Source organism: Apteryx mantelli, chromosome 4 (genome assembly GCF_036417845.1).
Source record: "Apteryx mantelli isolate bAptMan1 chromosome 4, bAptMan1.hap1, whole genome shotgun sequence".
Lineage (NCBI taxonomy): Eukaryota > Metazoa > Chordata > Aves > Apterygiformes > Apterygidae > Apteryx > Apteryx mantelli.
The window spans coordinates 84,974,628-84,990,682 of record NC_089981.1 but is presented as its reverse complement, the minus strand read 5'-3'; the positions used below and the strand labels follow the sequence as shown (position 1 = coordinate 84,990,682).

Genomic DNA, 16,055 nt, shown 5'->3' with positions numbered 1-16,055 from the left:
TTTGCTTTTGAGATTTTGCTGGAAATGTCCAAGAATGGTCTCTTTGACTCTTTCGCCACCCAAAGGAGATTAGTGATGTAGACTTGATCCTTATTAGCCTCATTTTAAACCCGCCAGTTCAGTAAGACACGAGTTTAAATGTTTTTTACTACAAAACATTTTATTGTGGTCATTTACACCTGTTCCTTCATAAGTGTATAAATGTAAACATTTATTATAGATGTATTTCTGTTATCTTACAATTCATCCCCAGTTCAGAGTAAATGTTATTTTTTTTTAAGCATACAAGTAGTGAGGAAATTTCAGCTATATTCACAGAATATACATCTGCGTGCAGTTAAAGTCCACCAGCTCTAAGCTAGTGGTATAGACACTGTCCCATTAGCTCTACTTCTGCTTCTCGTGTGCACGCTGGAGTCCGTGATGTCATCGGCATGATCCTCACTTTTCTTCTCCTTTAAGCTGTTGATGAACCGCAGGGTTATTTCATCCCATTCTTCAGGGAGCAGCATCAGCAGAAACCCGATGCAAATGATGATGGTGGCCCCCAGCCTCACCACACTGAAGATCATCTTGTGCTTCAAGAGATCCACAGCTGTGAAGAAGAAACAGCAGTGTCATCAACCAAAGAACTGCAGCAGGATGAACTATGTCATCAGATTAGCCCAGTACATCTCCATACCCTGTGTGTGGGACTCTGGCTTTGACACAGGCCACATCACTTCCAGTCCTCTAGACCGACCAACCCCTTGAGTTTGGAGCATGGCTTTGACATCACAGAGTGGTACCAGAAATGGCATGTCTCCTCCATGCCTCCATGCAGACTTTGAGGAAGCCTCAGAGCCAGTTTAGCCTCTGGTTTCCCTTTCTACTCTAAGGGATGGTGCTTTATGGTAACTCTTTATGTATAGCAGGCTCCATCAGCACATTCCATCAGCGATGGAGAGAGACCGGCATGCAGGTCAGGATGGAGCTGATGTCCTGTCCCTGCCTCCCAACTCTGCAGGCAGCCATAACGGCACACCTGGGCCTCAGGAAGAGTAACCTTCCACTCATACATCCCACCTTGCTGCTGCACACCAGGCCACCAGCACGGTGCTGAGCCGCAGCAGCAGCATGCTGACCGCTGGTGTCTCAGCAGCAACCAGCTCTGGTGCCACAGGCGGGGGGGGTCAATCTGCCCTCTCCTCTGTGTGGTACAGACATACCCCTCACTTCCAGCAAAAGGAGGAAGGACAAAAAAAGTGGCATTCGCTAACTGAAACACCCAGAATCACTAGGGGCATCTGTGGATGAGACCGAACCTCTCTGAGATACGTGGTGGCAGACTTTGACCGTTTAGACAACGAACTGCTGCTGCTGTCTGCACATCCGTGTGCTTTATCTTTCGACCAACGCGTGCGTTAGCTGTACCTGCATTTCCAGGAACGCTGAGCACTGTGCCGATAGAGATCAGAATGGGGTACGTAAGCACGACGCCAACGTTAACCAGAATGTTAAAAGCTGGGGAGAAACAAAGAAAATGATCCATGGTTATGGGGAAAAGCATTAGAGTTAGATTTTTCTCCTCCACCCTGAGCTCACAGGTATGATATATGCTTAATACATACTCCACAATGTAAGGACCATGAAGTTACTTATTTTTGCATATATGTGGATATAAAATAGGTGAAGTTCTGGATGGGGGAAAAATGAGGGCTGTAGGTCTATTGATAAATTGCAATACTGAGGTATCACACTTCCATTTTGGTGCTTTGTTCAAGCTTTAAGCAGATTCCAACAATCTAGTTTTGCTTCCATAAACCTTTCTTCTCCTACCAGAAAGGCGGCAATCCCAGCTTCCTCTCTCTGCTCAGGGTGTGTTACCTTTGTTTCAGTGGGACACCTCTTTGGTGAAAGGCCCCATGCACCCTTGGCTGGACCAAACATGAAAGGATGATGGCACAAGGCAATGCATACTCTTAAGGACACTAAACACAACTAGCCTATGAAGTTAATTGTAGACTGTAACAAGGCTGTGTCTTGCCCACTTGCCTTATCCCTACTTTTTGTTCTGTAGGTGCTGACAGAGCTGCTGTGATTGGGGTTAGAACTGCTCCAAGGAATGGCAGACTCACTCGTGCCACCTCAGCTGTCAGTCCTGCCATAGCTCCGGCCAGCTGGGTAGAGGGGCTGTGTACCGACAACGGGAGCCTCTTTGTTTCCATTTAATACACTTGTAGTGGAGACAAAAACCTCTTTGATTACGAAGTAATAGTGATTTCAGTAAAGGAAACGATGTTCCTGTAGCTGGAAATTAAAACGCCCCTGGGCTGAATTCAATAGATGTGCTGCCTGGCCGGAGCACAGCAACTGTGGCGCTGGCAGGGGAAGCTCCATGGAAGAGAGGAGGAGAGGAGAAGGCTCTGGGAAGTGAAGCAGTTTGTGCCAGCCTTCGCCAGCCGTGGCAAAACCATGCGGGCTCTGGGCAGAGCCCGCAGCACCCACCGAGGTGCCCCAGCATGTGTGGGGTGTCCCTGCGTCAGTGTGTGCACACCAGTCGAGTATGTGCAGCCCCTTCGGATTGGCTGAATAGCGATCGGACGGCACTGGAGCAAATGAAATGCCCGTCACCCTGCTGTGGGAAAGCAGAGATGAAAACTGAGCAGTTAGGGCGACCGGTTCATGTTTATTCTCTGTTCTAAATATTCATATTAAGGCTTCTCGTGAAAAGTGTTAGTGTTTTTTCTCAAGGAGTTCCAGTGTGCACTGGGATCGGGTTTCATCTGCAAGGCAGCTCTGCTGCTGAAGGGAGGAAAAGGTTTGTGTCTGAGGCTACCTTTGTATTGGGGAGGGGAAGAATTAGGAAAAACGAGTAAAACTTTTAACACATACCTAACCAGAGGCCGGCTACTCCGCACAGGTAACCCCACGGCACAGCGGAGAAGGGGGACCAGTACTCCACTTTTGTAAAATAGAGGATGATGGGGGTAACGGAGATGAAAATTAAATTGAAGAAGCCCAGAGTAGAAACAAAATGAGCAGCTTCCCCAAAGTTCGCACTGCCGAGAAACATTTTGAACAAAACCTGTGAAGGAGAGGAAAGAGGGAGGTTTTTTTAGACTCATGCCTGTCCTGGGAAGCAAAGTCCTCCAGCAGAGCCCCCTGTCCCCTTGGGGAGAGAGGGGCTGGGGACAACCCTGACTAGGACAGGGTGCCACAGTCCAGCCCACTCCTATGAAGGGTTTTGCAAGGGCAACTTTGCTAAGGTTTCAGTCTTTTCCTGCATGTTCTGGTACAAAGGGGGATATCATGTTATTAAAATGGGGAAGGCTGAGGCTGTACAATTAAGTTTAACACAAAACGCCATGAGGAAGAAGCATAACTAAGAACCCAAAAGCACCACTGTCTGTGCAACAAAAGTTGCAGGATTTGGGCTGTGCTGGGTATTGCGGTGATTTGTGAGGGGACTCCAGCGACTTCTGCAGCATCAACCTGCTGTGAGAGGAAGCTCCAGCCTGGAGAGACTTGCTCCAGCCCGGAGAGACTCGCTCCAGGCTTGCTGGCAGCATGAGCCGCTGGAGGATTCGTCCTACGCAACCTTAAATTCATACACTTTGAGCAACTTCTGAATGCTCCCAATGAAGTTATCAGAGAGGCAGCAAAGTCTAAAACCGGGAGGCAACTTTTCATCCTGCTACAACTCAGTCCAAACTTCTGCTCTTCTTCACACATGCTTCCCCCGTGCCGAGCTGGCAATAAATACAGCCACCTTTAGGCTAGCCCATTTCTAAATCAAACGTGTCCTTGCTGCCCTCATCCCCTACCTTCATCGCTCGGCTACACTACTTCCAAGCAGGGGCCAAAGCAGCACCTGCCTCTCGTGCATGGGCTGCACCAGGCAAACAGGGCTCCCAGCCTGGCACGCGCGCGGAATACACAAGAAAGCTGCACTGCAGCCCAGGGAGGAGATGTCTGTCCTCACCGAAGGAAATTCGACACTATCCGCGTTCAGTCTTCCCCCCCTCTGCTGCATATGGCAAGCCCATTACGAACAGCATCGATAAACCGCGGTGGCAGGAAATGATTAAAACATGATACCAAACTCCTTGCGGCATAATAATGGAGATTTCATTAAAGGCTCATAAAGCAAAGTCATTCCGAATATTTGGCAGCTACAAACTAATTATACTCATAGTAAATTTTCTGACATTGTGACATCGCCTGCTCAGAACATGAATGATGCAAGAGGGGGCGAATAAAACATTTATTTTATAGTGATTTGCCTTGTACTCGTGCATTTTTAACACCCAATATTAAAGAATATAAGAACATTAATAAACCGTTACGACCTACCTTATACAACGCAGATGTAGAGGCTGATCCGACAGCATATGCTACCCCGATAATTGAATCGCCCTGGAAACCATCTGCATATGCCATCATTACAATTCCTGTGATTGCCATTATGGCTGCAACTATCTGCACAAACAAAGCAAAGCAATGTCAAGCTCAGCGCAATTTCATTACATGGCAAAAGATTATCGCGGTGTGGGTTTTTAACGAGTGTCGCTAGCTACTTTCTCTCACTTTAAGCCTTCTTTCCTTCCCTTAAATAGGTGGTTATGTACTGTTGGGAGCGATGTAAAACATAATGAAAGTGTGCGCCCTGACAGCAATGTGGATGTATAGCTCTGCAAATTCTCCTGGGACCTACTGACAGAACAGTCGTCACTGAATATTTTATAAGCTAAACACCCCCTTTGGAGATGCAACTCCAAGATCAAGAACTTTTAAGATATTATTCTCTACTATACAACAAAACAACTATTTAGAAATGCCACCAATTTGGCTTGAAATAGAAATATTTTGGTGAGCAACCTTCCCTGGAGTCATCATTCCAGGAGACTGAGTCCTTTATTGTGGAATACCTGCAGGCAACTGGGAGCTCTTCCAAGGCTGCTCCTGCCCTGGATGTTTTTTCACTGTGGCCAAGCCAACTTTCTTGGGTGGACATGGCCAAATTTCTTTATGAAGCCTTTACCTTGTTGCCTAGTTTTTCACCTCGTTTGAAAAGCCCAGCTGGAGCTTCTAAGGAACTTCAAAGAAAAAGAACAGAAATAATTAACTATGCCTATCACAACTCTTTGGTCCTGACTCCCAGGAACTTCGAGCAGCAATGGAGATCCTTCCATACTTTATTCTTTTGAAAAAATTCCCCTTTTCTATCTAATTGCCCTGTGCAGGCAAATAGAGGGTCTGAATACCAAAGACACTGAAAATCCAGCTTCCACAAACTTCAGAGGAAAATGTGTTTCCTCAGACCGGTGGAAAATTACAGCACCATTTCTGTTAGGCTCTTTATACATATTTTAAAACATTATGATGACATTGTTTTATCACTATAGAAAAAGCCGTTCATTGCAGGCCCCTGAGTGCCACGGGCACTTACTCACTCAGGTCCAATTCTGGCCTTCTACTAGAGCTTGGCCTAGCGCAGCAGATGCACAAATGCAGATTACCAAAGCAAGCTGCTGCAAAGCCACCAGCAACACTTAGAGTTCAGTTCAGACCGTGTTTTCTATTATCAGATCTCCATTAATTCCCATAACACCCCAGTGAGAGAGACAAGGAGGGTCCTCACCATTTGTGCTAAGGAAGATACAAATGTGGTTAGCCTTGATAGCACTAACCTCCAAAAACACTGCTAAACAGACGTGCTGCCTAAAGTGACTGCTGAGCCAGGCAGGACTCTTCCCCCTTCCTGCTCCTGCAGCCCTGGCACAACTCCCCAGCCAACACCAATGCAAGATCAACTGGATTCGAGTTCTTCCTGGCAAACCTCATTAAATTGCATTTAAGAAATGAACCTGAGCCTCACATGCGTTTCACACACACTCACACACTTTAAAGACATCTTGATCAAACCATGCACCCTTTTGTAGAGGAACCTGACTTTTAGCTCTTACATAGTTTTACCAAGCGTCCCAGAAAATCCACTGATATTTGCACTGAGTAGCTCTGAGCCAGACTGAGGTAATAAACACAAAAGAAAAATCCCACAGAACTATGTCAACAGAGCCAGTTAGCAGAGCAAAATCTTGTTTCAAGGGACACATGCCTGACTCAGGTAAAGGTGTCCACACATGGGACAGAACTAGGAACCAACAGTTCACTCCCAGGGTAAAGCCAATCTGTGAGACTATAGCTAAAAATGTTACTGCTCCTATACGGCATAAGCGTCCAAGCCAACATCTTCAGTGGGAGACTAAGCTCCTGGATGGAGCTTTAAGTATCTCTCACTGTCAGCCCTATTTTACCAGTAACTGAGGCACACAGGTATTTCCACCTCATTGCAATCTCAACACCAAAGGGACAGATTCACAGACCATGGTGGGTGTCTATATCCCACCTAATGTCCACTTGAAACATCCAAGCTCCAAGATGCTGTCCTCCAAAGAGCTTTCCTTGCTGTCACCTAAACCTGAAGCCACTGAAATGCCTTTGGTACCTCCAATCACACCATGAAATGTCACCTGGCACCCCCAGCCCTAAGCATGCTTTGAAATACCTCAGTCTTCTAACATTGATGCTGTTATCCTCCCCTTCCCCCAACCTAATGACAGGGCTGGAGTCACATATGCGCTCATGCTTTCTCAGGCACAATGCGATGGTTCAATGAGATCTGGCACACCTTTGGCAAGAGGGGACAAGACAGCTTCCCTCCCACTCTTTCCCAGAATAACACAGTCTGGTAGTCAGGCCACCTGGGAGGAGTGCTTGAGGCCCTTCGTGTGGAGGAGAGACCTGGAGCCAAGCCTGACATCCCTGGTGGGATGAGGGCAGGGGAGCAATGCTCCCCTCCAGCCTGTACCTTGAAAGAAAGGACTGCTTCTGTGTTTTAAGGAAGGGCAGAGAGGCTTTTCACCATCAGGAAATTCAGCTCAAGCCCCACTGGGATTCAAAACATATCCCTTCCTATGGTTGTTCCTGGTAGGTCTTCCTAGGCTGGGTCCAGATTGTCGGTGGCTAACTTTCCTGGCTGGACATATGGTTCAGGGCTACTCACCTTACTGGAGGAGGCATCTACCTCCCTCTGCAGCACTAGCCCTCACCCACAAGTTAGGTCTTTATCCAGCTGCATTTTCCAGTGCCTAAATGGAAATCTGGCTGTCACCCTTGAAGTGACTTTGAGTGTTGGAAGACACCACCCTCTGCTGTTCACCCTGCCACAAAGTCCAGGTGCATCAGTCAGAGGACACACATGTGAACACCCACCATGCATCAATGCTTATTTTGAACCCTAAGTTTACATCTATTCGAGAACCTGTGAGTAAAATAAAGAAAGTTGAATTCTCTTAGAAGAGTGGTTTCAGTGGCATTCACAGAGGTGTATGATAAATATATACTGAAATGTTCCTGTCACCACCAGATATATATCAACAGCGTGTAGTAACTGCAAGCACAACACAGACCTGAAGCATTGCTGAAAAGCTGAGCAAAACTCCTGTTCAGCAGGAATGGTCCCTACAGAACTTCTCCCTCTTACCTACTGTTTAATGAGTAGCTTGTTAGTGATGGAAGTGTGTAATACTGCTGTTCCTCTTTACAGTTCATCCCAGGATATGAATACCACAAAAGTCCAGCCTTAAAGCAACACAGAGCAATACTCAGGACCTCTTAGAAATCAGAATGATCCCCCTGTTAGCCTCCTCGAAAACTCTCCCCTGCCCTGCTACACTGCATGTCTGCTTTGATCTTAGGCTGCATTATACATCTTGCATTGCACATAAATTCAGATTTCATACTTCAACTGGCATATTTCAGCTACAATGCTTCAAGCAATGTCCCCCACAAGACAAAACAGAAAACTCCAGTGTGGTTATCCCCATCTTCAAACTGAAAGGATTGAGATTTAACCCTTAATGAACTCAACAGTCAGACCCAGCAAGTGAATCCTTTTCTTGCATGACTACTTCCATAAGTAGATCCACCATCTCCAGTAGGAGATTCACGTGCCACATGAATATCTGCTTGCTATTAGGAGAAACACCTTCCCAGTCTGACTACAGAGAATTTGGAGAGCCAGTTTCCTAATTTTAACCAGAATTTGGAAAGCCAAGCACCTCTTCTCTGAAACACTAGAACGATGGACAGAAAAGGAGTGACATTTCATGAGACATTAGATAAATATGACCTGACATTGGAAAGCAGCAAGAGCATTATTTAAATTTCATGTTCAAAGCTCTTCCTGCAAATTAGACACCACCACATTAGCACAGCTGACCTCTGCCTAGCAATTGTGTCGTGTTTGCTTTAGAAACCTGAGTGCACATCCTGCAGCCTTCTGCACGCTGACAAGAAGCAGCAAGGTCACAGTGAAGCAAAGTTGGTTGTTGTAGTTGACAGCTTGTTAAACAAGGCTTTTAATTAAAGGAAGAGGTCAGGAACTTCCTTGTGGAGCCTTCTCAGTAAGGACTAAAATTAGCTTGCTTTTTTTTTTCCCTGGAAGAGAGCTAGGCCAACCAACATTTCATGGAGTAACATTTTTTTCCATGTGGAGCACAGCAGAAAGTGAAGTGTTGTACCAAAGAAACCTGCCACCAGGATGGCTACAACCAACCTTTCCTGGGGAGGAAAGAAGTCCTCAAACCACTCTATATCTACTTAACAAGCATTAACTCAAGTTCACAGATGAAGCAAACCAAGGGCTTGCACACGAAAACATCTAAGCTCATGGCTAAATCTAAGCATCGTAAACCAACAGGACTACAGTGTGAAGTCTTTTAAAAGTTTGTGCTTGCTCTGAACCATAGCCATCTTTACTCCCAGAAGGCGTAGCATAACCTGGACACAAGGTGAATCTTCTGAATTCATAAGTTCAGAAGTTTCCAGGCAAACAAGACTGTGGTGTAGGGATTATGCTGCATCTCCCTGAGCAGTGCAGTAGGTACTCAAGACACATAACGCCTTAAGTGTTGAATCACACTTCTATAAGTAAATAGCTATATATTCATTGCTGAATATTTCCTTCTCATATTACTATCCTTCCTTCAGCACACTCCAGAGAACTTAAACGCAGCCAGGGCAGCCTGATCTTTGCGTGGAGCCCCCCCATGGTCTTTCTGCAGCTACTCTACACTTCCATGGGCAAGCCTATATGCTGTACCATAAGGTGGCCATCAAGACAGGTTTGCTGTCCAAATAGACAGCACATATGAAAACCCAGCCCCCCAGCCTGGCTGGCAGCTGCTTTTGGAGGCATGTGGGACTGCTGTGCCTGCATGCAGCCAGGAGATCCATAAGCCATCAGTCAGCAGGCCGCGCAATAGGATGTGGCCCGCAGGCTGTCTGCAGGCGGTTCAGAGGCTGCTTGCAACAACTCCACGTGGCCTGGGAGCCGCAACGCTGAAAATACGTGGCAGAGCCCCTGGGTCTTCTTCTCAAGCCCGGCCAGATGAAAGCTGTCTCAGGTACGCACGTATGGGCTGCATTCCCACCTCCCATGTGCTGCAGACAAGCCCTCAGGCTCCTGAGCTTGGAAAAAGCTGCCAGGAGCTGAGTCTCTTTGAAAACCTGGCTGTGCTGCTGGGTGCTGAGTGCTTTTGCAAAAACACTAGCTCAGAGTATATGATTAGGTCCTTATTTCTTGTCATTCCTTTATTGTCCAAATAACCTAATTATACCTGCTCTGTGAGAGTCTGGAAGTGAAAGCAGTAGATGCAGTCAAAATATAAAAGGTTGGGTCCATACTGCTTTGTTGTATTTTAGTTCTCAAACACTCTCCTGCGTGGTTATTAACATCATTAAGTGCTATTCTGGCAGGAGGGCTGCTGGAAAATGCTGCTAATTACCTTTCCAGCGTTGTGCAATCCAGAATCTGCCAGTTAACAGCAAAAACAGTTTCTTTTTTACACAGAATTTGCAGTTGACTACATCTGCCAGGTTTTCCTTGTGCAAACCTGATGGCACTTACAGCATTAATGCTAATGCATATTTATAGCAACTTTTTTTTACTGTACTGTCAGTGAAAAATAACTAATAACTGAAAATAACTTCAGTGTATTTTCACCTATGGTTTCTGTAAGAGAGTGGGCTGAGAAAATACAGTAGTGTTTGCCCTCGTAGAAACAGGTTGCTTTTAGACATAAATTATTTTAAAGGTACAAACCTCCCTATTTTCTCATCAGGGCTAGATAGCGTCTTTACACAGGTGAGTAATATCAGCAGGAAGATGAGATGATCAAGGGACAGAGGGGGGAACTACAGCCTCAGATGTTACTGGCTTTGTTCAAATCTGTATAGAAGAATTGAGAATGCCAAACCCTGCTCATTCTCTGAGTTAGTCACCAGCAGCGGGATGAGGGTGGATCATATAACCTCATGTTTCTCTATTTTAAATCATATATTAGATATAAGGATGTCTGGCTTTAGCATCGCAAGATGAAATGTCTGCGTCCTTACCTTCAATGAAACTACTGTTGAGGTCTTTGCAACACTGGAGTATAGCACATTGCACATAGCCAGCGCTATCAGATACAGACTGCTGGTAATGGTAACTGGACAAAAAAAAGTGACAGCGCAGACACCAGAAACACAAGTTTCTCCAAAGTGCCCAGCAGAGTATCTCAGCCCTGTTCTCCAAGCACATGCGGAGGACTGAGGCTGCTGTACCAGGTCCCTGTCAGCATCCTGGACCTCAGGATGTGGCCACAAGTGTCCAGGAGCCTGGACCAGGCTGCGACTCATGGCGCGGACACAGAACTGCGCAGGAGCAGACACTTTGGTTCACCTCCTCGACGCTGCCTGGTCTGGTCCTGAATTGACCCTGCCAGGACACAGGCCTTCTCCTGAACCAGGCCAGCACAGGCAGACCCCCACCCAAGGGAGACCCTGCTCGTGCGACAACACACACATGTTCAGACGCTCCGTGCCGCTACTAGCTGACCAGCCAGTCCAGTCCCGCCGGGAAATTAAAGCACCAGCTTTACTTCACACAATTTCCTCCTCCATTCCCGAACCCCAAGCATACTGCTCTAACTCAGCACGCTGGTGTTCGCTCCAAAAGCCAGATCAGACGCCCATAAATCAGGATGCCTTCTCCTTCCACTTCAGAACCATTTTATCACATTAGTACTCCAAAAAAAAAAGCTGTTACCCTTACCATTTTTTAAAAGAACATCCTGCTCGGAGGAGTGCCCTGATCCATCATGCTTTCCTTGGATCTTAAATCTAATTGCTGGTGGCCCCGTCTGGTTCTAGACGTCAAACCTGGCCCCAGCTATCACTACTGAAGTTCAAGGGTCTCTACAGTTCAATCAGGATTGCACCCAACAAGACCATTAGGCCTTGAGCCATTTCAGTGGGGGAAGCTGCACCAGCAGAAATGGCACAAGGCCCAGCTATTCCTTAGCCAAGGTATAAAGGCAAGAGTTTAAATTGCCACATATTATTCTTGTGTATAAATTTCAGGAAATACATTTGTTTTCTCCCAAATCCTTGTATACATTGTTCTGAGTAATTTTTCTTGCAGGAAGTAAAACATTTCCACACTATTGCCAGTGTGCCCCCTAAGACTTATTTAGTGCAAAATACACCTTCATGAAAAGAGTTGCTGTCTCTCTTAAATCATATTTGGCACATGCACACACATGTTTGTGTGTGTGTAAAAAAGTAATGGCGTGGCACAAAATATGGTGCATATTGAAAACAGAGTAATGTAGGCAAACAAGGAATAAAATTGCTTTGGTTAGACTCTAAGGATTTATCACAAAGTTTAAAATAAAATTAATTGGCTGGACTTCAGCACTTCAACCCAAGAGCGAATAGATTTCTAAGAAACCATAAGTCCTCCTATTCCAATCGGTCAAATTACCATCTAGTTGTGATAGCTTCTTGAACTTCCCACACCATATTACCTCTGGAGCCTGAGATCTCTAACTGATTTCAGGCTTAGATTTGCATCATGAAGTTAATGAGAAATGGTTTCATGGTATATACATACCATAACGTGGCAGTACTATGGCAGCATAATGGCTACTTTTAAACCATGGATTTAAAGCTAAGTATGAATACAAGAGGGTTGAAAATCAGGTATGTCATTACCCTTGCTCCCATGAACCTGTCTTTCAGCACAATCCAAGAAAGCAAGAAGACAAAAGCTTTGTTACAACAGAATAGGGCAGAGACGTCTGTGGCTGTCAGCTTCTTTAAAGCCAGTAAATACAGGTAGTTAGTCAAAGTCCACAGAATAGAAAAGGGAGCAGTCCTTTTAAGAAACAGTTTCAGCGTCAGACCATCTTCACCAAAAATCCGACTGCATTCCCTAAGAAAAGAAAAGAGTTTAAAACTCAGCCAGGATTTGCTTAGCATTCACTCCAGCACAGAAAACATTCATTAGACTTTTATCACATTCTGCAATTAGTTACGTGCTTTCCCTAGCTACTCTGTGCACCCATAAGAAAGTATTGGTTAATGCGCATAGCGAAAATAACCCACGTTTTTCCTAAAACAGAGCAATTTCACAAATAGAAAAGAAGTAACTTACCTGGAGTGATCACACACTATGCAACAATAATCCCGGGGACCGTATTCCCATACGAATAACTGAAAGTTACCTATATTGCACCGACAGCTCTCAGTCTCTGCCTTCAAGACCATGAACAGCAGGCTTGTAACTGCAATTTTCTCTGTAGCTTGACAATTTCTTCTTGCTTTGCTCTGACATCTGTTTTCATTTTTACTGAAATATATTCTAAAGTATGACCAAGTAAGCTTGAAGAATCACCTAAAGATACTCAAAAATATGGCCAGACATATCACCATAGTGGGAAAAATTCCCACCAGCCAGGGAGATTGAGCCAATGAAACAAGAGACTGGGAAAAGAAAGGGAAGGGGAAAGGGAAAGGTATGTGACAGGTGTATTTAATTATACAAGGAGAAGTTGCATTCTCCTGGAGGCATTTCTTTGTGGACAAAATTGCAAACAAAACCTCCAGCTTCCCAAACACATAGTGTGTCACACGCAGCTTAAGTGAGCCATTTGCTTCTCAACATTTCAACAAGCAGAAGGCTCAGTGCAAAAAGCTCTGCTTTCAGGGGCAACACCACTGTGTGACGTGGGACCCGGCGTGGACTAAGAGGGACTGCGCACTTGAACATCCGGCGGGCTTAAAGGCACATTCCTGCACCCCTCCTGAAACACCGACCTTTTCCAAACTCTGGAGGCCTCTTTTTAGCAACTGCCTCTGTTCTTGGTTAAAGGGATTCCTCGAGATACTCAAGATACGCTGAAGTCCTTGACGTAGCAGGCTCTCCACCACGTCTACTTAAAACATTAGGTTGGAGTGCACCAAGTTGCACCAAACAGCAAAACGTCGCTATGTGGCAACGTTAAGGGACTAATCTAAATTCTGTGAGGCCTCAGGCCCCACAGCATTCACAGCTAAATATGGCTATGTTTGAAAGATTCCTAAGATGCTAATTATATGGGACTAATTAGTAACTTCAAAGATCCTGATTTGGTTTTTCCTTCAAAGACAGAAGTGGTTCTCCTAAACCACTTCTAGTTATTCTGCAGAATCCTGGTGTTAAAAATATTTTAGTTTTTTACTATTAAGAATGGAAACTATCATTTTCATTTCTAGGTAAGTAGAGCAATAACACCTATGTAATACATACATAAGATCATTTATGTCTTACTTAATAACCATTCATTCCATGATGCCACTGAAAACAAACTGGGCTACAAAGCAGTCATCCTGGTAACAATAAATTGCTTTCTCAAACTCTTTGCCGGGGTACCCAACAAATTAATCCTAAGGCAGGGGAATCTGCTAATTACCTCCTTCACTCTGGTTGACCTAGCAGCCCTCACAACTCAGCCTGTTTTCCAAAGATCAGAACAGAAATGTTACACGTGGCAAGGGAATAGATAGCGGTGCATATCATTTATCTGAGATGTAAAGCAAACAATCAGCGAAGCAAATAAATGAATGCTTAAGTTTGAATGCAGGCTTTGGTACCATTGATTTCAACAGGAGTTAAATGTGATTAAATTCTTTCCTTGACTGAGAAGGGACTGACTGGCAGTACAGACTTTAATGATGGTTGACTTGCAGATAAAGCAGTTAACATTTAAAAGGTGTTTTCCTCCCCGTGACACTTAGGCAAATAGAGATAGTGTTTCTAAGTTGAGATTATGCCTCATTTCAGGACAGACAGCCTCTGGCCTGGAAGCCACATCAGTGCAGTAGCGTTGCATGGCTGCAGAGCCAGATGCCCCGGCTCTCAGCGAGGACGGATCCGCGGTGCGAAACCCAGACCCAAACCAGTGGGAATTCTGCCATCGATTTCGATGCACGACCGGATCGTTACATGGTTGTAAATCCAACCTGTCTCAGACACTGGCAGCACAGTGTCAGGATCTGTCTCGGAGGGAACAGGCTCGTGCTATATTAGAGCAAGGAGAAAGGCTGGGCTGCTCGCGGTAATGCAGGGCACAATTACCGTCCCAGCGCTACGCTGGCAGCATACAAAGGCAACAGCAAAAGCAGCCAAGCACGTCGCTCTGGTGGAGTCTGCAAGGCAGCCCAAAAAGCTCTCCTACAAACATGCCATGGCAAATTATATCCATCACCGCAGCGCCCTGCGAGGTAAGGCACTGAAAGTCAGCAAATCAAAGGGGCCAGCACAAGGAGCCAGAGAGCAGCGGGACCAGATAAGGGACAGTCACGCATGGTGGCCCCCGACAGCCAGAGAGACACTGGCAATAGGCCCAGCACTACTTCTCCTTCACCCCTGGGGAGGGTGGGAGGCTCCCAAAGCCCTGGCAGTTATCCATGCCACAAAGGCACAGCATCTGGTGGCCTGTAGATCTCCAGGAGGTCCCCACACAGACGGACTTGGACCAGAGTCAGCAGGATGGAGTCCAAAGGGTCCTCACTATGAATCCTTGGAGGGTGGGAGCTTCAGCGATTATTGTATCATTCTGGGTTGGATTCTAAGGGATGGGGAACTATTCGGGAGAGACAGTTGTGGCAACGCTGCAAATGTCACATATCGCTGAGCTCCTACAAGCAGTGGGAGGGAGGAGCACAGATTCACAGCTAGGTAAACAAATCTGGAAGTGCTTCACATATCCCAGGTAATGGACTGCTTAAGCACCTGGAAGAACCTTCATCACGCACAGGAGCGTACAACGACCCGACAAAACAGCGGCTAGTGGTTACTCATCTCTCAGTATAAAACCCAGCAAGAATTTGTGACAGGCTGCTGCTGAGCAAGACAGAGACCTGATGAATTTGTGACTGTGCCCAGGAGAACTCCGTGTGCCTGATGAATAATGCTTAGCAAGTGAGGAGATGGAAGACTATTTTCCCAGTCATGTCTAAAGTAAATTGCCTCAGGCTTTGTGAGGGCTGGTTGCTCAGTGGTTAACTCAGCCTCTTTGGCGTGCAACTAAAATTAAACTTGCAAAAGTCATCGCAGCATGACAGCGATTAAAACCCTGGGCTAAGGGGAAAAGGCTCCATGGATCCCTCCTCCTATACACACAGTATTTGTAGGCTGTTGACTTAAAGACAGAGACATGTCTAAGGGGCAGTTGACCCTGAAACTACTACAACACAAACTCTTTCCAAAAGCATAATTGGTCTATTTAAAAGCTGCCCTCTAATATAAATAGCTCTTTTTGTTTGCAGGTAGCCTTCAGCCATCAGCTCTAGGCAGTGTGCCATGCTCTCAGGAATTACAGCACCTCAGGCAGTCGTGTAGCTTTGCTTCTGGCACCCACTAAATAGCTTGCGTCGTGTCTTAGTTATTCTGATGCCAGCTCCTGCAGAAGAATAGGTTTATTCACCCCTGACACCCAGCAGCCTCTGGAGTGTACTGCAGCTGGTTTTAAAACAGCTTATGAAAAAAAACAGAGCTAACAGACCCTACCTGAGGTAATATGAATAGGTGGAATGTAATTATATCATCCAGCTTTCAGTTTGGCCAGGTCGCCGGTGACATTATGCTAGCAAGAAGCACTGGGGACCTTTTGTGAGCACAAGCTGTTATTATGTCATTCAGA

The 16,055-nt window shown here is 45.8% G+C and overlaps 1 protein-coding gene across 3 annotated transcripts in view; it reads right to left on the bottom strand.

Moving 5' to 3' along the window:
* Window positions 1-168: 168 nt before the first annotated feature.
* Window positions 169-16,055, bottom strand: part of SLC35F4 (solute carrier family 35 member F4) — a 124,304-nt gene continuing 108,417 nt past the window's right edge. For all 3 annotated transcript variants that reach the window (XM_067295651.1, XM_067295653.1, XM_067295652.1), the window contains 5 exons: window positions 12,085-12,304; window positions 4,336-4,461; window positions 2,875-3,067; window positions 1,414-1,503; window positions 169-595 (listed from right to left, as the gene is read on the bottom strand). In XM_067295651.1, the coding sequence (XP_067151752.1) occupies window positions 354-595; window positions 1,414-1,503; window positions 2,875-3,067; window positions 4,336-4,461; window positions 12,085-12,304 (871 nt within the window). In that variant the 3' untranslated portion in view covers window positions 169-353. The remainder of the gene's footprint in view (window positions 596-1,413; window positions 1,504-2,874; window positions 3,068-4,335; window positions 4,462-12,084; window positions 12,305-16,055) is intronic.